Here is a 25440-nt window from a genome sequence, read left to right on the forward strand (position 1 = left end):
ACAGACTGTCATTTAAATATCAACTGTGATCTTTTATTAAAATAGAATCATTGTTTTATTTACTACAAGGGCGAACTGACTGTGTCTATGTTTTTAATATATTCATGTCTGTCAGAGGGTCATCATCTCTGCTGTATTGCATGTGACACATTTTATTAACAGTAGATATTTTGATAATTTAATCGCCTTTTTTTTTTTAAACCAATATCTGAACAGAAAATGTAAAAGTTGTCATAGTGTTTGTCTGCTGATGAATTACTTAGAAACGTATCCAAGTGGTTCAATAAACTGCTATGATGTAATATTAGCATATGACCTTTGAAATCAAGGTCACAAGGTCAAAAGGTCATCCAAAAATAACACGTAATACAAATTGGTTAATGAAATAAGGACGTGATATTAAAAATGTAAACAACAGAACAGGAGAAACAAATGATCCATATTTAACATTACTATACTACTTCTTTTTTTTAAGTTAGAGAAAGTGCAAAAAATAGATTTAATAAACACTAAACGTGAGAATGAAATGATTGACTAGATTAAGAGGAGAATGTTGTTTATGTTGGCTGTTTACATTTCTTATGGATATTTCATTTCACTTTCGTATTTTATTTTTAGCGTCACTTTAAGATGAAAACATAATCCAGAAACGTTAAATTGTGACTTAAAAAAAAAAAACACATTCTTGAACTGGCAATTGTCTTCCTGGTTTTTGCTTCAGGGTCTTCCTGGACCTCCTGGCAACGATGGATATGATGGACAGCCTGGCCTTCCCGGACCTCCCGGCCCCCCTGGCCCCCCTGGCCTTGGCGGAGTGAGTATCTTCCAATCGCATCACCCAGGAAGTCTGTGTGTTTTTTTTTTTTTTTATGTAGAATAGTGATGCATCTTAATACCTTTGAAAGTCTCTCGGTGGCTTATTTCTAATATGGTCAACTTCTGTATTGACTCCATCCATAATTTTACAAATGATTGATATGAAAGACAGAAGAAGACGCTTTGTGGTAGAGAGGGGACACTAGGATATCATCTCTGTATTTATTGAGTCTTTAAGGCTGCAGAAATCACTCCCTGGTCTTCAGGATCATTCAGTCAATAACATTTATTTATACTTATTTATTTATATATATATAAAGTTACTTTAAAAGAAATCTCTGTGATTCTGCTAATTTAAGATTTAAATCCTTATCGGGTGATTCAGGGTACATAAACCAATCACTACAGCAGTGTGGAGTAACTGTGAGGGGGGGAGGAGGAGGAGGAGGAGGGGGGGAACACCTCCCAGCTGTCTAATGTGATGTTCTCGTGGGAAAAATATTTGAACACTGACACTAATAAATGTTTTTCCAACGCTTTCAGAACTTCTCTCCTCAAATGAGCTACACTGACCACTCCAAATCCAGCGGCCCACCTCAGCCTGGCCCAATGGTACGAAAAGGCGTCGCTCTCTCTGAACACCTCACCTATATTGTGTGACGATGCAGATCAGTCAAGAAAATCTAAAGGCTTTTTTTTTTTTTTCTTCATTAACAGGGTCCCATGGGTCCTCGTGGTCCTCCTGGACCCCCTGGCTCCTCTGTAAGTATCCCATTATCGACTGCAGGACAGTTCAGATTCTCAATGAACCAAATACAAAATCATTCGGCATTCTTTTTTTTTTAATTTCTTGCATCAGATTCATGACACAGCATGAAAGATAATCGATAACCATTGAAGTGATGTCGTGTTAATCGCTCGTTCTTGTTGTCCAACAGGGTCCTCAGGGTTTCACTGGCCCTCCTGGAGAGCCTGGTGAGCCTGGAGCTTCTGTGAGTATATAAAATGTTCTACTCAATAAAATCCAGTTGAGAGGAAGTGTCAGCTTTAGCCACGTTAGCCAGTTAGCCCACACATCCGCACGGTTCTATTTTCATTTCAAAGTTGTGATTTATTCCAGTTGTGTCATTGATAATCCCTGTACTCCATTTGTTGCCATTTAGCAGTTAGCTTCATGCTAATTTTGCATCTCCACCATTAAAAACAAGTTATTAAACTGCACTTAATAAACTAGCAGACAGCACACACTTACCTCAGAGTAACACAGAGCAGAAGATCACAATCACATAAACAATGAAACCGGCTACAACAAAACATTAGTCGAGTGATAAAACGAGGATCACTGACCTGCTGACACACATCTGCACACACTCTGTGTTGTCAGAGACAGAAAGCATGACAGCAGCGTGCTGAATCTTCTTATGCTCCTGTTGTAAAGTCGTCATTCATTAGGTGATAATCTCGTCTCTTGTTGTTGGTTTTTTTAGGGCGCCATGGGCTCTCGTGGTCCTGCTGGCCCCCCTGGAAAGAACGGAGATGATGTAAGTGATTCATTAATAACTGTCTATCCTCTTTTTTTCTGTCACACAATTCTGTCGATGCTGCATCGTTATTTTCATGTGACGCAGCTCCTATCACCAGTGACCAATCCTTCTCTCTTTTCTTTCAGGGTGAGCCCGGCAAATCTGGTCGCCCCGGTGAGCGTGGCGCCGCTGGACCTCAGGTGAGTGCTGCCCTGTGAGACCAAAGATCAGGAGAGGCTTTATGCTTATGCTTTCTCAGTCGTTGCAAATCATCCGTCATACTAAAAAAAATTTGTTTTGGGGAGTTAATGCATGCATCTTATTTCTGACACTCATCTCTTGTTTTGTTTTTTTTCCCTGCAGGGTGCTCGTGGATTCCCCGGAACCCCCGGACTCCCCGGCATCAAGGGACACAGAGTGAGTGTGGAAAACATTTAATCCTCAAATCACAGCCTTTTACTCAACACGTTTGCGTTTGTGATGCGCGGTGGCTGACCTGAGTGATTTTTTTTTTTTTTGTGAACAGGGTTTCAGCGGTCTGGATGGAGCTAAGGGAGACGCTGGACCTGCTGGCCCCAAGGTAAGCTAACAGGAAGTACTTGTTGCTCAACCAAAACCTGCAATCTCGTCATCGACTGAACGTTCACGTTTTTCTAATCTCTGTGTTTGTCTACAGGGAGAGGGTGGTGCACCTGGTGAGAACGGCATGCCCGGCGCCATGGTGAGTTTCTGCCTCATCACAATCGTTCAGATGACGCACACATGAATGTTTGTGTTCAAAAAACATAGAGATCCTCTGCTAAATTGAATGTGTCCCTCACTAGGGTGCTCGTGGTCTTCCTGGTGAGAGAGGACGCCCTGGACCTCCTGGCCCATCAGTAAGTTCTCCTTCTCATGTCTACAAGTTTCACTTTTTTTCCATCCCTCCAGATGCTTAAATAAAGTTTTGAGTCCAGTTCTGCAAATCGCCTCTTTTGCTCTAATCTGCCCCTCCTCTTCTCCAGGGCGCTCGTGGTAATGATGGCAACACCGGCCCTGCTGGACCCCCTGTAAGTATCACGTCCAAACTCTTTCTACCTGCATAACTTGTTAACTCCGTAGCTTATTTCAAATATTCTGGGTTTCTCTGCCATTAGCTTTCCCTGACACTTATGAATCTTATTGTCTCCAATTTCAGGGACCTACTGGACCTGCTGGTTCCCCCGGATTCCCCGGCGGTGCTGGAGCTAAGGTAAACGTCCACATCATACAAATGTATTGTTTTTGTTTGTTTCTTTCTTTCTTTCAAATCCAATCCAACACACCCTCCAGCCAGTTTGCTAGGTTTGAGGCCCTGAGAAAAGGGCATTGCAAAAGGCTGAAATCTGAAAGGAGGAGCCCCGTTTGAAGCTGCAGCTACGCCTTGTTCCTTTAGTTCAATCAAATCACTTCACGTGCCAAAAGACAAACATCGAGCAGACTAGTCAAGTAACATAAACCAGCAGAAGAAAATCTAAAAATAGACTTACAAAAATACTGATTGAAACATAGGAGAAACAAGAAGTTATCAGCTCCTCACCTCCGTTGCATCCCCTCTGAATATCTCAAGTTTAACATTCTGAGTCTGTAAAGATGACCCCTGCCCCCGTCTACAGTGACCCTGATGACACTTCTGAACGCTAATCCCACGTCGAACTCTTCTTTTCTCCACTCTAAACTGTGTCAAAACTTAAGCACTAAATACTAGGGCCCGATACTTTACACACCAGGTGAGCACTGTAGCCACCAGATGGCATCAGTTAGACCCCTAATGGCACCTTACCCCCCCCCCCCCCCCCTCTCCATCAGTGAAGGGATGTCTCCTAACTCTCACCTGTTATGAAGCCACACACACACACGTCTCTTGTGACATGCTACAAAAACACTGTAAAAACATGTTGTGTTGTGTTCAGTGTGCAGGCTTTATTAACTTCTCTCAGTGATGTAATGCAAACATGGATTACTGCGGATTTTTAAACCCTCGTTGCTCCTCTTCACAGGGAGAGAGCGGTCCTCAGGGAGGTCGTGGAAATGAGGGACCCCAGGGATCCCGTGGTGAGCCCGGTAACCCCGGACCTGCTGGATCCGCTGGAGCTGCTGTAAGTAACCAAACTTATCCGTATAGGCAACCTTCTTTCCTGCATCCTCTCGAAATTATAGAAATACAACCAAATATTTAAAAAATGGTATTCCTTCCCTCTCTCGACAGGGTGCCCCCGGATCCGATGGACAAGCTGGTGCTAAGGGTTCTCCTGTAAGTATCAGACTGAACGATCGCTTTTTAATCCTCTCAGGTTTTTGGTTCCAGGTTGAAGTCCTCTAATCACAGTCTCTCCTCTCCTTAGGGTGCTAGTGGTATTGCTGGTGCTTCTGGTTTCCCTGGAGCTCGTGGACCTGCTGGTGCTCAGGGAGCTGTTGGTGCTCCTGGTCCCAAGGGTAACAACGTGAGTAAACGATTGATTTCTGTGAATTTTGACATTAGAAGTCACAGAATGTCGGACCCAAGATCCCCTGAGAGCCGATAATAAAAAAAAAACCTGTGTTTCTTCCAACAGGGTGACCATGGTGCTTCTGGTCCTAAGGGAGAGCCTGGTGCAAAGGGAGAGCCCGTAAGTTTCAAAAGACACTCTCGCCTTTTTGTTTTTATTTTGTTTGATTTTAGGAAACAAGTGTTTCTAACCTCCTTACTTCCTTTTCCAGGGACCAGCTGGACCTCAGGGACTTGCTGGCCCCTCTGGTGAGGAGGGAAAGAGAGGAGGCCGCGGAGAGCCTGGTGGTGCTGGACCTCGTGGACCCTCTGGAGAGCGTGTATGTGACTTGATCTTTTTATATTGCGACCTCCTTTAGTAGAAGAAGATAAACCAATCGCCATGTTGAAACCCGTTCAGCTTTGTTTCTGCAGCACGTCTGCACATTCACAGTATCTTGAATTCCCATGGGGATGACATTTTTTTTTTTTGCAAGGCGCTTGTTCACTTTGCCGGCTTTGTGTGTGTTTCCATCAGGGTGCCCCTGGTGCTCGTGGTTTCCCTGGTGCTGATGGAGGCGCTGGTGGAAAGGTGAGTCGGTGAATTTATCCAAACAGGCCTCAAACAGAGAGAATTCTCACTGAGACATACATGAGGTCAAACTCTTCACCCACTGAACATGAATGATTCCTCTGCTTTCTGTCTCCTAACTCTTCTCCTCTTGTCCAACAGGGAGCCCCCGGTGAGCGTGGTGCCCCCGGCGCATTGGGAGCTCAGGGAGCCACTGGTGAGTCTGGAAGCCCCGGTGCTCCTGGCGCTCCTGGATCCAAGGTGAGTTCTGCGACATATTTTTCATCAGGTGGATTGTAGACTGTGAGACATCTGTTTGTCTGAATCTCTGTCGTATGTATCCTTCTCCCCTCATAGGGTATGACTGGTAGCCCCGGAAGCCCCGGACCCGACGGCAAAGCTGGCCCATCTGTAAGTTCTGACTCACTTTCTGATGATAGCCATGACTACAATGAAGAACAATGCTTTCAAACTTACCACAGCAGTAAGTAAGTCTCCCTCGTGACCCTCATGGTTCTCATAATGTCCTTCAGGGTGTGCAAGGACAAGACGGACGCCCTGGACCTCCTGGCCCCTCTGGATCAAGAGGACAGCCTGGAGTTATGGGATTCCCCGGACCCAAGGGAGCCGCTGTGAGTGAACCCATTTGTACTGAAAACACAAAAAAAAAACAGCTTTTTGTCAAGGATGATGGCAGTTTATCTACCTATTCAGGTTGAAATGTTTGATCCATTTTTCATACCACATGTTGTTAAGTGACACAATCTCCTTTATTGTGATGATCCAGAGTATTAATGGTATTGAAGCTTTAAAAAAAAACAAAAAACTACAAATCCTTCAGTGATATTTTTAACCCAAAGCTGCAAGGACCACAAATGCGTTGGCGACGTTTGGGTACCCAAATGTTGCCGATGTATTTGTGCAGTTTAGACAGTGTGCAGTAGAATGGCTGCATTTTTTTGGGATAATTAAAAACAAGAAGCTGCCCCATATTGGTTGCCAAGGACCTCCATTTTTGTTGCCATGATATCGGAACAAGTATCCATATCTTTCCTTTTTTAAATTTTTTTACTAAATTCTGGTATTGTGACATCTCTAGTTTCCATATGTTGATGTCATCCATACTAGTACTAGATAATGACTCAAATGTGAGATCAGCACGACACCAGTTCAGATCAGTGAATCTAAGAGAAGTTACTTATGCAGATTCTCCAACACTGCAGATGTAAATGTGGACGTTGTTCTGTTTTTTTTATAAACAGGGTGAGTCTGGAAAGCCTGGCGAGAGAGGACCCGGTGGTTCCACTGGTGCAGTTGTAAGTACTTCCACGTTTTCAAACTAATAAAAATCATGTGTTGTTGTTTTTTGTAAATACAGAAGAGCATAAAAACACTTTGTAATGTGTTTGTGTAATGTTTTCATTCACAGGGTGCTCCCGGCAAAGACGGTGATGTTGGTGCTCCTGGACCTTCTGGCCCCGCTGTATGTATCCCATCCACCCTTCTCACTGCAGCCATTAAAAAAAACCCACATTGATACATTTTCTTATTGTTATTATTTTCTTTCCTTTTGTTTAGGGACCTGCTGGAGAGAAGGGAGAGCAGGGACCTTCCGGTCCTCCTGGATTCCAGGTAGGCGTTTGACATCGCCTCAGCAGTGTCAGAGTGCCGTCTTGCAATATTTCTGTACAGCGTCACAAATGTTTAACACATATATTTTCTCTCTGTCTTCCTTGTGCAGGGTCTTCCCGGACCCCAAGGTGCTACTGGTGAGACTGGCAAGCCTGGTGAGCAGGTAAGAGAATAGTGGAGCTGAAATTGCTTCATCTGGCAGCTTGTTTCCAGTGGTTCTGTACACCTGGCTTTTTTTTTTTGGTTTAATGTTCATGTTAGCACAGTAAATACGTCTCCATGACAACCATCTGCCTTCTTCCTCGTTTGTCAGGGCGGTCCTGGTGAGGGTGGACCCCATGGCCCATCTGGATCCAGAGTAAGTATATGCAGAGTACTTTCTTCATCATCATTAATTATATTTTTAAAAAAAAGTGATTCTAGGTCTTTTGTCTTTCAACTCTTACTGACTGATGTGTCCCGTCCTCTCTCCTGTAGGGCGACAGAGGTTTCCCTGGTGAGCGCGGTGCTCCTGGTGTTGCTGGCCCAATGGGACCCCGCGGTGCTCCTGGCGCCTCTGGTAACGATGGAGCCAAGGTGGGTTTAAAACTCTCAAAATGGGAGAAGCTCTAATAGACAATGATCTCCCGGTTAAGATGCTGAAGATGAAAGAGCCCCAGAAGTCACATACACACCACATTAAAAAAAAAAGCCCGTTTTATCACGTTTACAGCCGGGTACCAAAAAAAATGAAATAGGTTTGATTAGTTATTGTCATCATGGGCACACACTGATTTTATGTACCATATGAGTTATCCACAGTTAGTTTGTCAGGAGGCTTAAAACGCGCCTCAGCTCCAGCTCTCAGGTTGACTGAAAGTTAGGCTGACGCAGGATTTCCAGCATGGCGGCCCCCTGCAGGAACAGATGGGTGACGTCACTCAGGCTCTGTACATTAATATTTACAGTCTACGGTTCGACACATACATATAAACACAATAGAAGCTGCAACAAAAGGAGCACTTAGAGCTTCACATCTCATTAAAAGTCTGAGAAGAAAGATACAACTCGCTGTGTGCCGAGGAAGCAGGCTCGATTCAGAACCCCACCCCAACCCCCCACCCCCCAGCTTTTATTACTGATTGAGATCGTTTATAGCTACCGGGACGAATTGCAAAAAAAGTTATTTTTAGCACAAGGTATTGTAACCTTTGCCCTGAAGGATGCTGCTACAGAACAGAAACTTTGGAATAAATGTAACCCATTGAATACTGATGATAAAATGTAGGATCCCTTTTCTGTTGAGGTTATCAACAATCCCAGTTTAAGTCTATTATTTGACGCTCAGTGCAACCTTCATTCAACAACACACACAGTATATGTAGAGTGTGTAAACTGCATCACCGGTGTTGTTTTTCTTACAGCTGATTGAATGTATGAGGAAATAATGTTTTAATTTCTTCTTGTCTTTTGTGCCTGTGTGCAGGGAGAGACTGGTGCTGCCGGTGGACCCGGTGGCAATGGAGCCCCTGGTATGCAGGGAATGCCCGGTGAGCGCGGAGCCGCTGGTCTGCCCGGTGTCAAGGGAGAGAGAGTAAGTACCGATCACACCGTCCAGTCTGACTCTTTTAGATGTATTCATTTAGCAGTTTAATGAGGGATACATGTCTGTGTAGGTTCTCAGACATCCAGGTCATGGTCAATGTAAAGCTTGATCCAAAGGCAACTGGACTTGGTTGAAGATCTTGAAGACCTCTCGTCTGACTCTCGTGGACAGAGCTAGAAATGTTAGCCATCAGCATGCTAATGGTCAACTATTCTTCCACCACGTCCAGTTGCAGCTGTTTCTAAAACTACTCTTCAGAATGACGGCGACATAGTGATTCAAGCTAGCCTGAATCAAGTGGTTTACTCGCCCTGACAGTTTGCTAGAAGTCTCTTTGCGGCTTTGTAAAATGTAAAGCAGCACTGTTAAAGCTAAAGAAGATGCGTGCACTTTTTAAAAGATCATCCCTTATGTTCACTTTCTCTCTCCCCAGGGTGATGGTGGTGCCAAGGGAGGTGATGGTGCCGGCGGCAAAGACGGCGTTCGTGGTATGACTGGTGCTATTGGACTCCCAGGACCCCCTGGTGCTCAGGGTGAGAAGGTAAGACCGAAGTTTCTTTTCAATACAGCGATCCGGTGTCACGATCCTCGCTGGATTGTTTCTTTTCACGTCACTTCCTCTTTTACATACAATGAGTTCACAGTTGTTGTTTTTAATGTGTGAACTTGGTTATTAAAGCCGTTTCATGTAAATCTCAGCGGGTATTAAAATATGAAATTGAGGAAATGTAAAAGTAAATCTGTATCAGATCAGTTACACTCTATTTAACCCTTTTCTATTTATTAATACGTTTAGGTCAAAGTTGTGCTGACCTCCTCTTCTCCACCTTTTTTTTTTGGTTTTAGGGTGAGGGTGGCGCTGTTGGCGGTTCCGGACCCACCGGTCCTCGTGGTTCCCCTGTAAGTCCTTCTCCAAGACACACCTGATTCAGGACTAGAAAACATGCACAAGATCTACCCTTTTTTTTGTTTTTTTTAAGACACACCATCTAGACACCGTGAACCTGACCCTGAAACCTTTCTCTCCTCATGACTCTCACAGGGCGAGCGTGGAGAGGCTGGACCCGCCGGACCTGCTGGATTCGCTGGACCTCCTGTAAGAATCCCCAATATTAACATTTCATCCTGACAAAATGACATTTTCTGCAGATTTAGATTTTTTTTTACATTTTTTTTTATACAGCTCCATTTAAGAATGCTGCATGTGTTGATGTCTCTCTTCTCTTTTTTGTCCCACCTCAGGGTGCTGATGGTCAGCCTGGTGCCAAGGGAGAGAGCGGTGATTCTGGACCCAAGGGAGAACCTGGTGCTCCTGGACCCGCTGGAGTTGTTGGAGCTGCTGGACCTCAGGTAGGCAACATGTTGATTGTGTTTTCTGAAGGGTATTTATTCCCCCTTTGTTTTAAGTTTATCATTGTTGCATGCATTTTTTTTTTTTTTTAACTCAGATCAATTGTTTCTTTTCTTCAACAGGGACCTGCTGGACCTCCTGGACCCAAAGGTGCTCGTGGTGGTGCTGGATCTCCTGTAAGAATCCCGTCAACGTGTGAGATTTTTTGTGTTCGATGATGTAATAAGTGATGCTTTTTTTCCTCATGTCTTCTCTCTCTTCTCATTTTTTAGGGTGCTACTGGTTTCCCCGGACCTGCTGGAAGAGTTGGACCCCCTGGCTCCTCTGTAAGTTTCTCCTGGTCCCACACAGTCTTGTCTTGTCTTGTCTTGTCTTGTCATCACGGGCTTCAGCAGAGTTTAAATCAACGACTTAAATCCTCTGCAGGGAGCTGGTGGACCCCCTGGACCCGCCGGACCTGTTGGCAAAGACGGAGCCAGAGGAGGACGTGGTGAGACCGGAGCTGCTGGTCGCCCTGGTGAGGCCGGTGCTCCTGGACCCCCAGGAGTCAGTGGAGAGAAGGGATCCCAAGGCGGTGATGGAGCCCCTGTGAGTTCCCGAGCCGTAGATGATCGCAGATATTCACACTGATTTTTTATTTGTGTCTTCTAACTGGCACAACTTGTTTTCTGCCTCAGGGTTCCTCTGGTATCCCCGGACCCCAAGGTATTGCTGGACAGCGTGGTATTGTAGGTCTCCCCGGACAGCGTGGAGAGCGTGGTTTCTCTGGTCTGCCTGGACCTTCTGTGAGTACTCATTGTAATCTGAGGACATTCTGTTTTAACAAGAAGTAGCAACATCGATTCAGGACTGTAAATCTTGTTTGGCCACTCCCTTTAAGATGAATCAATCTTGTCTTTCTTCAGGGTGAGCCTGGAAAGCAGGGACCTTCTGGAATCCTTGGTGAGCGTGGACCCCCCGGACCTGCTGGACCCCCTGGACTCTCTGGTGCTTCCGGAGAGGCCGGTCGTGAGGTAATACCTGCAGAGCACTCACTCTGAATCAGAGCGTGTGGCGTTTCTGGACAGCTACAGATTCACAAATATTCGTTACTTAGCCATCCTGAACCAGAAGCTAACCGTTGAACCGTTTTCATGATTGACCATACTCGCTGCTCTCCCACAGGGATCTACCGGTCACGATGGTGCCCCTGGTCGCGATGGAGTTTCTGGACCCAAGGTAAAAAAAATCCTTTCCATCGTCTTGAAGCCCCAAAAGATTCAACTTCAAAAACACACTTTTGTTCACTCTATCTTTTATCTTTATCTGCCGAGCATTTTCTAACTGGAAAATTTTGCCTCCATAGGGAGACCGTGGTGAGTCTGGCATGTCCGGACCCCCAGGACCCCCTGGTGCTCCTGGAGCCCCTGGAGCTGTTGGCCCATCTGGCAAAACTGGCGACCGTGGAGAGTCTGTAAGCAACCCCCCCCCCCCCCCCCCCCCCCCCCCCCCCCTTTGTGGTTACATTTGTGGTCTTTTAGCTGTGATTTTATTTTCAACCTGATCTAATCTTCACATCATTCCTCCAGGGCGCCGCTGGTAATGCCGGCCCTAGTGGTCCCGCTGGTGTCCGTGGCCCTGCTGTAAGTCCATCCTGACGCATCACATGTGGAAGCACAACATTTTAAGATAGGGCTAACAGTCTTGTGTTGATTGATCATTTTTATTTCACCCTCCCAATATTCAGCCATTTATTTCTCCCACCAGGCAGGGCTAATGCATACCTTCTGCTTTCTCCATTCAGGGACCTGCTGGAGGTAAGGGAGACAGAGGAGAGGCCGGTGAGGCTGGAGAGAGAGGCCACAAGGGACACAGAGGATTCACTGGCATGCAGGGTCTGCCCGGTACCGCTGTAAGTAACTATTCCAACGCGACGGAGAACAAAGCTTCAAACAATACCAACTTTATTTTCTCTTCGTGGGATTGTTTCAGCATTTTTTTTTCTCCCTGATTGCATTGTCCACAATGTTTGATATTCACATTGCTCTGTGTGTAGGGAGGACATGGAGAGAGAGGACCCGCTGGTGCTTCTGGACCTGCTGGACCAAGAGTAAGAACACCTTGTTTAAGAGCACTTATACACACTCTAAAATAACTCACAGCAGGTTTTGGGGATTGGAGAGTCCGTCTTCAGTGACACAGGTGAAAAACAGTGATGTAGAGTGTTATGAAACTGTTCCAGGGAGAGAGGAAAAATGACATAGCAAAAATGTTGTACATCCTGTTTCCAGTCCCCAGATTCTCTCAAATTGTTGCACTATTTCCCAGAGCGGTATTTCACAGAGCATTGAACCCCTCCCCATATTTACTTCAGAAAGATTCAGCCTCTCTGGGATGCTCTTTTTATACCCAATCATCTAAATAACCTGTTGCCAGTTCATTTCACAACTTTACCAGTTTTTTTTTTTTGTTGCTATCATCACAACACTCTTGAAATTTGTTGCTTGCATCAACTTCAAAATTTAAATTTCCCCCAAATTTGACACAACGTCCCAACTTTTTTGGATACAGGGTTGTAAATGACTAGCAGGACTACACATGTTCTAATTCATTTTATGCATAGGGACCTTCTGGATCTAACGGCTCCCCCGGTAAGGATGGCATGAACGGTCTGCCCGGACCCATCGGACCCCCTGGACCTCGCGGTCGCAACGGAGAGATGGGCCCCTCTGTAAGTCGTCATCGTCCTTTAACCAAATACTACAATATTTATTTAGACACTTAGAATGTTTCTGTGGTTATTGAACCCGTTGTGTCGCCACACAGGGTCCCCCCGGACCTCCTGGACCTGCTGGACCCCCTGGACCTCCCGGAGGCGGATTCGACTTTGTCAGCCAGCCTCTCCAAGAGAAGGCCCCCGATCCCTTCCGTGGCGGCCACTACCGCGCCGACGACCCCAACATGATGCGCGATCGCGACCAGGAGGTTGACACCACCCTCAAGACCCTGACCCAGAGGGTGGAGAAGATCCAGAGCCCAGACGGTACCCAGAAGAGCCCCGCCCGCATGTGCCGCGACCTGAGGATGTGCCACCCCGAGTGGAAGAGCGGTGAGTGCAGATCAGAGCGTCAGAGCAGCTTTGAGATGAATCAGGAAGATCAACTCGGACTCAACCTGTTTCTTATGCTCCTCTCCTTCAGGCGTGTACTGGGTGGATCCCAACCAGGGCTCCGCTTTGGATGCCATCAAGGTCCACTGCAACATGGAGACTGGCGAGACCTGCATCTACCCCAGCACCTCCACCGTCCCCATGAAGAACTGGTACACCAGCAAGAACATCAGAGAGAAGAAGCACGTCTGGTTCAGCGAGTCCATGACCGGTGGATTCCAGGTAAGAAGTCAAAACTAAAATCATCCTGATAAAAATGAGATGTTAGACGGCTGATGGCCTAGTGGCCTGTCTTATTTTAGCATGCGGTGACCCTTTTATATCGTAGTTAATGTCTCACTGACACCAATGATGAAAAAAGAAGAAATAATTTTCACCTTAATATTTCTGGACTTTATGAAGTGTTTTTATCTTGTGTTTGTTTTAAGACACCTGGAAATATTTTCAAGAATTCTAGTTGCAGATTATATCAGTGTTCTTTAGGACACCAACACGTTTTGAAATCACCTCTCAGACCGTTTTACTTTTAATTAAAAGTGTGATATGTTGATTATTTGGGTGAGATTTAATATTTATCTCCAGATACATTTTTCACATCTTGATGTTCCTTGTTAAAACTTGTATTGTCTCTTTAAATGAATCCTTTAAAAAAAATGAGCAGCATACAGTCCCCTCATCTTTCTCCTCCCTCCTCCGCCCCTGCAGTTCCAGTATGGCAGCGATGGATCTGATGCCGAGGATGTCAGCATCCAGATGACCTTCATGCGCCTGATGTCCAACCAGGCCTCTCAGAACGTCACATACCACTGCAAGAACAGCATCGCCTACATGGACTCCGCCTCCGGAAACCTGAAGAAGGCTCTGCTCCTCCAGGGCTCCAACGATGTCGAGATCAGAGCCGAGGGCAACAGCCGCTTCACATACAGCGTCAGCGAAGATGGCTGCACGGTGAGTCCACATGAGATACACGCAGCCGGCCTCGAGAGGAGCAGATCGATTTTTTTTTAAAATCCTCACAACGCTTTACCGAGCAACTTCTGACTTCTTTCTCTCTTTCTCTCCTCCACAGTCACACACTGGCACATGGGGCAAGACAGTCATCGACTACAAGACAACAAAAACATCCCGCCTGCCCATCATTGACATTGCTCCTATGGATGTTGGTGCAAGTGATCAGGAGTTCGGCGTCCAAGTTGGCCCTGTTTGCTTCTTGTAAAAATGAAAGAAATATGGACATGACATTGTTGTTTTGTTTCTAGCAGTCATCTCTAAAATCCTTTTTCCTATGCATTCAAAACTCATTCGGCTGCCATTGGTCCACATGCTTAAAAACCACTCGACTGAAGACGGTGTTTATGTTTTTTTTTTTCCCAATCATGAGAAGTTCTTTTTTTCTTTTTGGACTGCTACTTCAACCAACCACAAGGACACTTTAAAAAAAAGAATCTTTTGTTCCCACTGGCAACAAGAAAATAATATATATACTTGTGTAAAATTTCCCCCTGGAGATTGAGAGAGAAAAAAAAAAAAAAGAAACATCAACTCATGCAATGAAACACAGGTGACTTTTGCCATTTTCTTACCACTGCAGAAAGGACATTGAAAACAACAAGTGAAATGTACCATTTTTCTGGTGTTGAATAAATTGTAAAAAGTGTGAAGTGTCTTCTTGTGCTAAATTTGTGGAAAGAACAAAAAAAAAGCACCCGAGTGTTGCACAGGAAAAGGCAAACGAGACAAAGAAGCTCACCTTCATTGCAAAAAAAAAAACCAAGAAGTACCAAGAAGTCACCCTGAGTTTTTTTTTCTCTTGACTGAAAAGGGTTTATTTTACACGAGTCTATTGTGGGGGAAATCAAATCAACACATCAAAGGTGCTATTACCATTTCAACGAGGTCCAGCGATTAGTGTTTGGCGGTGAAAAAGTCTCGCTGTCATACTGTAATTATTGCCACTAATGCCTGCAGAACCTTTGGTGCTACTAAATTGACTCATGTTGTCTATGCAGTGCAGTTGTTTTCTTCTTAAGTGTTGGTTTGACAGAAGAGGTCCTCAGAAAAAAAAGGGTGCTCACTGCATATGTAATGCATGCAATCATGTCTCTGTAGATAAAAGCAAGTGACTCTGGTTCAACATCATTTCCCTGCTCATGTGTTCAGTGTTCATCCTTCTGTCTGTTTATTTTTTTTTGCCCCCTGTGGAAAACTCCTCTTCACTAAAAAAAAAAAAAAAGCAAAACAGCACACATCCCCCTGCCTGTTGTTCATGTTGTTTGTTGATGTCTTACGCGAAAAGGTTTCTTAAAAAAGAAAATTGAAGCAGACCCACTTTCATGGTTTAAAAGAGAGATTCTGTACTTATTTTGTACATGTATAATAAATTGAGATGTTTTTAATTATTTTTGGGTGCTGAAATAAAGCATGTGAAGTGGTCTACTCAGTGGCGGATGTTTTCACTGTCCTATTTTGCAACTGTTGTGAAACTGAAATCAGTTGTTAGCACTTTAGGTTAATGCATAAACTGCAGCTGCATGTTGACAGAGACCCCAGACAGACCCTGCATGATCCGACACCGGTATTAAAAACAGAGCTTAAATAGGTGCAGGAATCAACTGTTCCACAACAGTTGCACTGAGAACATTTCTATTGAGGAGCAGTGAAAACAAGGCCAATATCTAATTCTCCAACCTGGCTTCACTATATTATATACACAGATTGATTATGTCTGTCTCTAAATTCCTGCAGAAATCTGAGCTAAAACGGCACAAAATGCAGCTAAAGACAAAAAATTCAATATCAATCAGACATGGAAACTTTCAATTCCCATGCCACTTTTCTTTTTTATCTGCACAATCACTCAAAAATAGGGAGATTTATTTATGAGAAATAAGATTTTGCTTCTACCAAAGTGTTACCAGAAAAGGAAGATGTGTGTCTGGTCTGAAATCAAGGCTCGTTTATCGGATGACGATGCACCAGTGACCCCTTGTGGTTGTCCTGTATAACTACAGCTGATTTAAACGTCCACATCAAAGGGACCTTTACACCACTGCTGCATGGCTCGTTTTTAGATTTCCCACTGTGGCCTCCATCATACAGTCAAAGCAGTGGATGTAAAAGTTGTCAACCTATGAGGAAATATTACGCCTTCGTTCATTTATATCAAGGGATTTAACGAAATGTGACCTCAATGGAGTGGTTTTTCAAATCATTAGGGATTATGATCCAGTCTAGGTCAAGTATGCCTGTTTAAAAGAGCTTACCAGAGAGTTTATAGAGAGATAGGATGCAGAAGTGCTACCAGGTAACATGCAAAACAAAACAGAAGTTTTCACAAAGCACATCTCATAACAGCCAAAATCCTGATTACCGTGTAGTTATACCAGCATGTGGCCCTATCTATTCTCACTGAAGGGCTGGGAACTCCAAGTATCTTCAAAATAAAATAAAAACTAAAGCAAAGAGAATCATTTTCAAACACGCCAAAAAAAAAAATCTAATTTCCCGCGGTACTTTAAAGCATCACATATACTTGTCTTTTCAATGGATAATAGAAAGGAAATACAAAGTCAACCGCCCCCCCCCCCCTCCCTGACATGGTAGCTTCCCCCGCCGTATTGATGACGTCATAGAAAGCTTACACGCAGAGAAATGCAGGCCCCTCCCTCCGTCATGATTATGGCCACAGGTAAGTCTCTTTGAGGACTTTACTCAATAACTGAAATACTGAGAAATGAATACAACAACCAAGAAAAGTCACTGAAATAACTTTTGTCTGTCATAACTGGTTTTAGAAAAGTTGTAAATCTTGAGGAACACAAAAAGTACGGTAGAGTATATTTGTGGTTTCAAGTGAAGTTAATTCATATGACGTAAAGGTATAGGTAAAGTATTTTCTTATGGAAAGCATGAATAGGAACATGATTTTTCAGACTATCATTGTAGGACAGACCTGAAGCATTGTGATACTGTGAAGAGACACTTTGGACATTTTTGTTAAGGGACACAAAAAAATGAGAGAATATGGCCTTTGATATATTTTATTATTCATGAAAGGCGGTGAGAAATAACGGCAGACAACAATCTGACGAACTACACACGATTAGTCGATCATAATTGCACTTTGTATAGTAAAAAGAAAAATATATATATAGAATTTACCACTGCAAATATATAACCATAGACTGTGGCAGCGAACTACAGAAGCCCTAAAGGGACATACATCCTCACATTTTATTTTCCGTGATAACAAGTACTTTTCTGTAAGTTGTTTTCTCAAGATCTCAACTTACTTTTCTCATTATTTCTAGATAACAAAGCTTTTTTTTAAGATAATGGGATCATTATCAGACGAACTAGACAACACAACAATAGGCTGGTCACTTTCTTTAAAGGTCACATATTATGCAAAATACACTAGCCATATGTGTCTCTTGTCTTTCTATAAACCCACCAATTATGAGAAACGTCCATCCTCTCTATCTTTCACCTGCTCCACTTTTCAGATAATGTGTGCTCAAACAGGCCGTTTGGAGATTTTCCCTTTGTGACATCACAAAGGGCAGTAACCCCTCCCCCAGGTGGGTGACACTCCCACAGCTAGGTGTTTGTTCTGACCCTCTGAGTCTGAATTCTCAAAGAAAAAAAATAATTGGGCATGGTGCAATCATGTCCAAGCCACCCAACGCTTTTCAGAGGGGGTGTGGTCAAACACCGCTCATTTACATATTTAAAGGTACAGACACAGAAACAGCCTGTTTTGAGCAGGGCTGAAATAGAGGCGTTTATAGGCATGATCAAATACAGGATCAGAGTGGATTTAGAACAAGACACTTCACAGAGATGTTTTGGGGAGCTCTGAGACTTATTTAAACTGGTTGAAAATGAGGAGAATATGTGACCTTTAAGTTACCATTTCCCCACACTATTAATACGTTTTGCCTGTTTCTGTTTATTTTGGGCCTTTGCAACTCTAAAGACACAAGATAAATACGTCTAGATCTGGAGAAAACAACCAGAAACGACTCTTTATCACAGAAAAACAGAGTAAATATAATGAATGGCTGCATGTCAGCTTCGGGCTTCAATAGCAAGCAACTGCTTCTCATTTCCTGCAAAGAAAAACAAAAACAGCATCAATAAAACAGCCGATCAAAAAAAAGGGGAGACTTAATGTAGAGCGGATTAAATGCAGTGTTGTAGGAGGAGTGGGTTTACCTGGGCAGGGTGTCACTGTAAGGATCGCTATGAAAAAAAACAGAGAAGTGAAAAAATATTCTAGTTTTAGAATGAATTTGTCTGAACAGTGAGTCATCGATAACAGTGACATAACAGTGATAATGGAATCAGAGTGACTAATGCTGCTAATGAAACAGCGATGCTAGATGTGTGAATAGATGGTTAAAAATAATGCAGGTGAGGCTCTTACTGCTGGGCCATGATGAGGGGGATGTTGGGGCTGTCAGACTGCAGAGGTGGTGCCTCCTCCCCGGTCCTGTAGTTAAACATGGGCAGCGTGGACAGGGGTGGAGGTAGACGGCGGTTTGCTGCCATGTTCCTCAGCTCGTCGGTGTTCTCGAGAATGGTGTTGTGGTGGTACAGCTGGATCCTGCAGCACCAAGCGGAACATTACAGAGGCTATTTGTTGTGCTCGGGTTAGTTCACTGAAATACTAACATGCAGAGGTTGAAAGTAGCTTAATGCATTTTCCTGGGGGGCGCCGGTGGCCTAGTGGTTATTGCAGGCGCCCCATGTACGGAGGTTATGATCCTCCTTCCCCTTCCCCTTCTCCGTCCTTCATTTCCAACTCTATCTACTGTCCTATCTCTACAATAAAGGGGCAAAAAAAAAACCCTGCTGAGGTGGGGCTGAGCAGGAGTGCGGTACTGGCGCACGGCAAAGCTGGCAATGAAAGAGGAGAGGGAGAGACCGGAAATCTAGCAGATTAAACAGACAGCTAATTGGAAGGAGGTGTTGTCAGGCGGGTGTGAAATCAGTGCAGCTCGAGTTGACTGCTTGAAGTAGCTCGCAGGCGTCGCCTCATTCTAGTTTGAGGCTTTTATCTTATACACCGTATTCTATCTACCTTTTGTTTGTACTGGAATGGCTTTACGTCAGTCTTTCCTTTGTTCATTTTATACTAGTAGAAAAATCCCGAGTTTTTCTGGAGATTTCTGCAAGTGTGAAAGCCCTATTTATCATAGTATTGGAGAGCTGCCCACTAGATGATGTCTCGAGTAAAGGTTGATTGACTTCGATGCATTTCATCCCGACTGTCTCTCACCCGTAATTTTTTCTATCTAATAAAAACAAAATAGCTATAAAAATAATCTTTAAAAAACACAGTGTCACTGGTGGAAGTTGGAGCTGTTTTGAATGACTTTGCTGAACATCAATCTGAGAGAATGGGAGATAATTATTGGGAGACTCTGGAACAAAAGAAATCTGTTTTTCCCCACTCTCTATAATCTTTGATTTTTCAGTGAGACATTTGAGCGTTTAATTAAATGAAAAAGAAGAGAAGTTAAGAGGGAACAAATCAGATTACGTGGAGGTTTAACAACTCATCAACATCCTAAATGTGACCAGAATAAATATTAAAAGCCTGTGAGCTTGTACAGCACTTTTCTAGCGTTGCGACTATTTAAAGCTTTTTTTTTTACACCTACACATTCACACACTGAAGGTGATGCTATGGAAAGTGACAGTCAGAAGTAACTAATCCCAATCATACACATTCACATGCCACTGACGAAGCAGCACAGAAATATGGGGTTAAGTGTCCCTGTTTGTAAAGGCTGGAAAACACTGATTTAGTCATTCATTCTTGATTAAAAACTTGATCTTTAAAGCAACGAGTAAACTCCAGCTTTGAAATAAATGTATCTGAGTAGTAAGCACAGCATTTCCTTATATAACACGCTGGAGCATAAAATAATGTAGCACTTGTATATTGGCGATGAATGCAAAGAAATACTATAAAAACGCATTAAAATATGTAACAGCATCAATCACAGCAAACAAAAGAACGCCTCAGTGTACTTACTCGTTTGTTTTTGCATTCCTTTTCATACTGCAAAAGAAGGAAGAAAGAGTCATGTGTCAGAGTTTATCTGCATCGGTCAAAGGTTGAGTTTACCAGCACGTCTGCATCACATTCCCACGAGCATTAAAACGGGGAAATGTGTTGCAGTGTGACGTTGACATTTGACACTGGCGGTCCAGATTATTATTCAGGAGATTCAGAACAGATGCGTACACTCCCTCTCGTCTGCCGAACATGATGTAGGCCAGCATGAGGAACAGGATGACGGCGAGGATCAGGGGCACGATCACTGTCACGATGTAGTCGGGGAAGTAGTCTCTGCTCAGGGGAGACTCGGGGGGGTCGAAGTCGCCCCCGTCCTCCAGGATCCCCGAGCCCATAGTGGGAGCAGGGGGAGCCGGCTCCTGTTTAGTCAGATCAAACTGCGGGGGGGGGGGGGGGATGAAAAAACACAACATCAGAGGGATTGTTTTGTTAAACACACAGGAGGACAGGAGAGAGGAATGATGTTACTGAGCTTTCAGTGATCCTGCAGTGTCCCTGCTAGGGCTGCAGCGTACGATCATTTCTGTTCTTTCTAGATTCATTTATAAAACTCCTGTCAAGAGCATCGGTTCTACAGCTGCAACAGTAATTAAATATAGACTTAAACAGTAAGTAGTGCAGCTCATTCAGTAGTTAAACATCTGCTCAAAGATCGTAGGCCAACCCATGCAAAGACTCTGTGAATCGGCCTACGATAAAAGCATGTTAAGGCCGGCTAACATGACCCTGACCGCGCTCTGAACACAGAATATGAACTGTTACCATCAAAACCAGAGCTCATTTCGCTTGAAGCCTTTGGCTCGATCTTAAAAGATAAAAAAAAAACACGAGACAATTGGACACTGCCCGTGTTTCTGATTTGTAATCTGTGGTCAAGATTCTGCATTTGCATGCATTTTTAGGCTCTTTGCTCATTGTAAATCGTTGTTCTCTCCTAACTTACTGTTTGTAAACTGTCTCTTTATCATGTAATGCTTTTTATGACGTGTGCTGATGCCCTCTTGGCCAGGTCGCCCTTGTGAAAGAGATCCTGATCGCAATGGGTTATTTATGTGGTTAAATAAAGGTTAAATACAAATTAAATAAAAGATACAGGGTCCCACGTTTTAAGAAGGTTAGACTGAAACTCTCTTTTGTTCACCATCACCAGTCAATTCTAAAAATTGAATGCAGGTTCAGAGCCTCTGGGTATTTGTGTTTGAGTGTGTGAGGATCACGATGCTGCAAGACTTCAAGGTCTATGAATAACAGAAAAAGAAAAAGAAAAGAAGTAGAAAACAAAAACCTGAGCTAACATCTTGGACCTGCGTGTGTCTCTCTGGCAGAATATAACACATGGCATTGACAATGCAATTTCAATCCAATCCAATTCGATATTATTAAAAAGAGACAAGCCGTGTTGGCTTTCAAGTATCTAGAGAGAAAAGGAAGAAAAGTTGATTATTTTCGATATAATGTTTTCTGTAACAGAATTATTTTTTTATCCCCTTTATCATCTTCTCACTGCTCAGATTGATTTTTTTGGATGATTCAGTTGTTCCTGTTCCAAAGTTGGAAACAACCGATTGATTAAAAAAGTACCTTCTCTAACCTTCAATTAAAAACATTCTTCTTGCATTTAAATCCTTCTTTTAAATCAAAACACACATCACATTGCAGTATTGGTCTCACCAGCTCAATCTTGCACCAGCTGATACAGTTGCTGGGGATGCTGCAGAAGTTACATTCTCCGGGGACTTTGACTTTGGCTCCTGCTGTGCACTGCTTCTCGTACTCGGCTGTCAGCGTCCCCAGGAGACAGCGGGAGAAGTACTTCTGAGACCCCACCTTCACATACACACTGACAAGAATCACATTTTTTTTTTTTTTTTTTAAACCACATGACAGTTATTGAAGCCGAAACTTAAAGCAAAGGCTGCACAGATCTCTCTCTCTCTCTCTCTTTGGTTACCCTTCAAAGTGTCCTGCCAGAGGTAGAGGGACTCTGCCGCCACGGTCCAGAGCGTTTGAAATGTTGACGATTTCCAAGTCCTCAGTCTTCCACAGCTTCTGCAGATCCTGCTGTATCTCCCCCTGAACAGTAGAGGGCAGCACCTTCTCAATCTCCCTCAGCTTGAGGAAGAACTCGGCCTGATAGGGAATCATCTTCTCTGTGACAGACAACAGGGAACAAACGAGTAAGCTGTTTGTTCTGTCAGTATAACCACTTCATTGATTAAATCAAACATACCTGCAACGGCTTTGATTACAAATATTTGTCTGGTTGTATCATAGCTCCGTTTGTTGATGGCATAGACCTGTCAAAAAAAACAAAAAAAACAATGAGTTTGTCACCACAGTTCCCATCATTTTCTATATATTTGAACATTTATACAAACACACTTTTGTTCCTTAATCTTACTGCATTTAAAGATGTTTATTACTTCTGTACTTTTACTTCTAGGAAAAACCTCTTAAAAGTGCTGAAGCTGGGTTTTAACAAGTTCTTAATTTGCAAATAAAACTTTAATCTTTTAAATATCAAAATGTGATATGCAAACATTTTTAGGGATTTTTTTTCTGCTGAAATTGTGTGAACAAATTTAAAATCAAATCATGGCTCAAATCAACTCAATCATGTCCTTATCACATGAACTCTGTTTGATAATGTTGTAGTGTATTCATACAGTATGTTACTATGGCATTGTTAGGCACTTTTAGCCTATTATTGTTTTAATATAATGTATGAATTTTAATGAGGACTAGTGTAATGCCATTGTTCAGTGGTTGTGTACTGTCCTACTGTTGTGAAGATGTTGTTAGTGTATGTTTTGTTTCTCCACAGAGACTGCCCAGGGACTACAGATGTCAACAGCTAATTGGCTGTACACTGTCCCTGTCGAAATAAACAAATAAATAACTAAAAATAATGAAACTAAAATGCGTTCCCGGGCCAGAATTGTTGTATTTGAGTGAAAATAACATTTTTCTTGGTGCTTGTGTCATGTTTCAAGTTGTTAAAGGAGACATTAAGGTTAACAGCTGGGTTTTCTTGACTTAAAGGGAAACCGTGCACGTGTAAAATTTACTAAAATCATCCTTAAATCAAGAAAGCGCCTTACGTTTTAGTAGAATAAGAAGGGTTTTGTATCAACTTTCATCTCTGGTTTTATATATGCATCCAGACTCCAACGTGTTTTGCAGCTACACGCTGTTTGATTGAAACTTTAAAGCCACTTCAAAACTTGCCGTCTCTTCTTCTTCAAAGACGTGCATCTCCCTGAATATTTAATGCTGGTTTCAAAACGGCAGCTCTAGAGAGAAACCCAAAGCTTTTGTCTCGGGGGAATTTGACAACAAAACCTGACATTTACCGCCTGTGTGTCAGACTGATGCATGTTTTTTAAAAAGATATATCTCTGGAATCTGTGTGTGTGTCCCATTATCCACAGGGACAGAGAATATAAGGATATAGACAACGGGGGAGTGCTTTTTAAAATAAAGTGCAGAGTGTTTGGTGTAAATGGTGGCTTCATACCTCTATTATACTTTTCCCCGGGGACATTGGCGTTCCGTACAGGAAGCCATTATCCAAGGGGTGCCTTTGGGTGAAGCGCAGCCACTCGGGTAGGTCTGGGAAATTCTGCCTGTTGCATTTAAAAATCATGGGGTCATCATGGATAGCTGTAGGGACAACATAAAAGAGGAGGAGACAAGCAGATGCATGAAAAGAAAATGAGTACATATGTCCCTTTGTTTGACGAGGACAGAAGAGGCGGATTCATCTGATTTCCACTCTCACCGTAGAGTTTTGACCGAGGTTCAATGTCGTTCTGGAAAGTCTCTCTCAACAGCTGGTATGTGAATAACCTCCCCACAGGAACGGTCAATTTGATCTCCGCTTTGGCCCCGAGCAGACTGACAGCACAAACTGTGTGGAAGTTTAAAAAAAAAAAAGAAAGAAAAACACCAAAAGATGAATCTGAATGTTTGAAAATGGAAAAACAAAAGCTTCAACTTGACACTCCAATATGACAACACAGAAGCTCTTGTGTTGCAGTCAGACAACGCAGCATATAATCCTTGACAGCTGCTATCAGGGACCCAAATGTTCACACACTTAAACACAACAGACCTGACACTAAGAAGGCCGTTCTGGTGCTGTATTATATTGAAGCTGTAACATAACGTGTGATACTTTAATGAGTTAACTTGCCTGTTAAAAAGAAGAGCCAGCTCCCGCAGCAGCCTGCCATCTTGTTCGGGCCTTTGATTGACAGAGCCAAGCGGAGAGGGGCTTGGTCACAGCCAGAGACATGGTCAGAGCTATTTTTGCCTCACTCACCTAAAAACATCCGGCAGTGCTGTCTGGGAATAAATCAAGAGCTGGATTAATTCCTCTGGTACAATCAAATCATTCACTCAAAGCCTAAAGCAACAATTCTGTTTTTTTTAATTAAAGCACTTAAGTATGATGATTTGAGCTACTTTGATTGAGTATTTCTAAAGTCTGTGACTTCATACTTGTATTCTTCAGGACATATTTGACACAGCTGAGTTATCCTGATGATGAAAGTGACTTTACAACATAGATTAAATACACTAATGATATCACTGTGCAGGACAATGTGCCTGATATAGCCTATACTTTTGATACTCTCGGTATATTTCTGATTTGTACTTATATCACCGGGGTTACACATGGAAAACCAGATGATTAGACTCTTTTTTTAGACATTTTTCGCCAACTTTTTACTTACTGAGATGTGATTTACAACTTCACAATTTGACAGCACCACAATATTTTCAGGCATTGGTCCTCTTTATAATGTCCTTGAGACTAGACCTTCAGCTGCTGGGAAATAAAGTAGCTTTGATAATAAAAGAGAAAGAAGAGGACAGCTTGATAAGAGTCTTATGTTGTGTTGGTGGGACAGAAATAATCTGTCGGCCTTGTAGTTAAATCCGCTCTGTAAAGTTATAAATTATAGTTTTATATATAGTTGCAAAACCAGCCCTCGACTAGATACCGGTAAATGGAAATGCTTTGTCTATCTTCATGCTTCATGTATCTATCAGCACAGATGCAGAATGCAGGAAGCAACAATGTGGCCTGCCTGTGAACTACGGATGTGTTATTGGCCACAGAGGTTTGACGTGAGTGAAGATTGACTGGGTCCTAACGCTAGTCTGGTTTTATATAAGCCTAAACTAAAATTTGAGGGGTTACGAAGACATTTTAAGAAGTTGCAATTGTGTT

At 43.1% G+C, this 25440-nt stretch overlaps 2 protein-coding genes across 2 annotated transcripts; one reads left to right on the plus strand and one right to left on the minus strand.

Annotated features, from left to right (window-relative positions):
* The first annotated feature begins 311 nt into the window (after window positions 1-311).
* LOC132955913 (collagen alpha-1(I) chain-like) lies at window positions 312-14768 on the plus strand. Its single transcript, XM_061029005.1, has 48 exons — window positions 312-345; window positions 648-814; window positions 1360-1428; window positions 1534-1578; window positions 1755-1808; window positions 2304-2357; window positions 2486-2539; window positions 2703-2756; window positions 2866-2919; window positions 3016-3060; window positions 3164-3217; window positions 3344-3388; window positions 3517-3570; window positions 4358-4456; window positions 4567-4611; window positions 4703-4801; window positions 4913-4966; window positions 5058-5165; window positions 5363-5416; window positions 5558-5656; window positions 5753-5806; window positions 5929-6027; window positions 6658-6711; window positions 6825-6878; window positions 6974-7027; window positions 7137-7190; window positions 7341-7385; window positions 7505-7603; window positions 8493-8600; window positions 9046-9153; window positions 9459-9512; window positions 9655-9708; window positions 9855-9962; window positions 10086-10139; window positions 10236-10289; window positions 10390-10551; window positions 10641-10748; window positions 10869-10976; window positions 11128-11181; window positions 11309-11416; window positions 11532-11585; window positions 11747-11854; window positions 11999-12052; window positions 12566-12673; window positions 12769-13051; window positions 13143-13333; window positions 13817-14059; window positions 14181-14768. Exons 1-48 carry the CDS (start codon window positions 312-314, stop codon window positions 14325-14327), a joined length of 4122 nt encoding a protein of 1373 aa, XP_060884988.1. The 3' UTR covers window positions 14328-14768.
* Window positions 14769-17131: 2363 nt separating this feature from the next.
* On the minus strand, window positions 17132-24552 carry sgca (sarcoglycan, alpha). The gene is made up of 11 exons (XM_061027810.1): window positions 24397-24552; window positions 23983-24111; window positions 23719-23864; window positions 22432-22498; window positions 22153-22351; window positions 21873-22041; window positions 20370-20578; window positions 20157-20183; window positions 18540-18719; window positions 18329-18355; window positions 17132-18222 (listed from the first exon to the last, which is right to left on the minus strand). The coding sequence occupies exons 1-11, from the start codon at window positions 24434-24436 to the stop codon at window positions 18216-18218; spliced, it is 1200 nt and encodes a 399-aa protein (XP_060883793.1). The 5' UTR covers window positions 24437-24552; the 3' UTR covers window positions 17132-18215.
* Window positions 24553-25440: the final 888 nt, after the last annotated feature.

Source organism: Labrus mixtus, chromosome 21 (genome assembly GCF_963584025.1).
Source record: "Labrus mixtus chromosome 21, fLabMix1.1, whole genome shotgun sequence".
Lineage (NCBI taxonomy): Eukaryota > Metazoa > Chordata > Actinopteri > Labriformes > Labridae > Labrus > Labrus mixtus.

Coding starts and splice junctions, on each gene's coding strand:
- LOC132955913 (XM_061029005.1), top strand. CDS start 312: ATGACCTTTGAAATCAAGGTCACAAGGTCAAAAG. Junction 3,218..3,343: donor CTGGACCTCCTGGCCCATCA/GTAAGTTCTCCT, acceptor CCTCTTCTCCAG/GGCGCTCGTGGTAATGATGG. Junction 12,053..12,565: donor CTGGACCTGCTGGACCAAGA/GTAAGAACACCT, acceptor TTTTATGCATAG/GGACCTTCTGGATCTAACGG.
- sgca (XM_061027810.1), bottom strand. CDS start 24,436: ATGGCAGGCTGCTGCGGGAGCTGGCTCTTCTTTTTAACAG. Junction 22,352..22,431: donor TGTAATCAAAGCCGTTGCAG/GTATGTTTGATT, acceptor TGTCTGTCACAG/AGAAGATGATTCCCTATCAG. Junction 18,720..20,156: donor AGGAATGCAAAAACAAACGA/GTAAGTACACTG, acceptor TTGGTGCTGCAG/GATCCAGCTGTACCACCACA.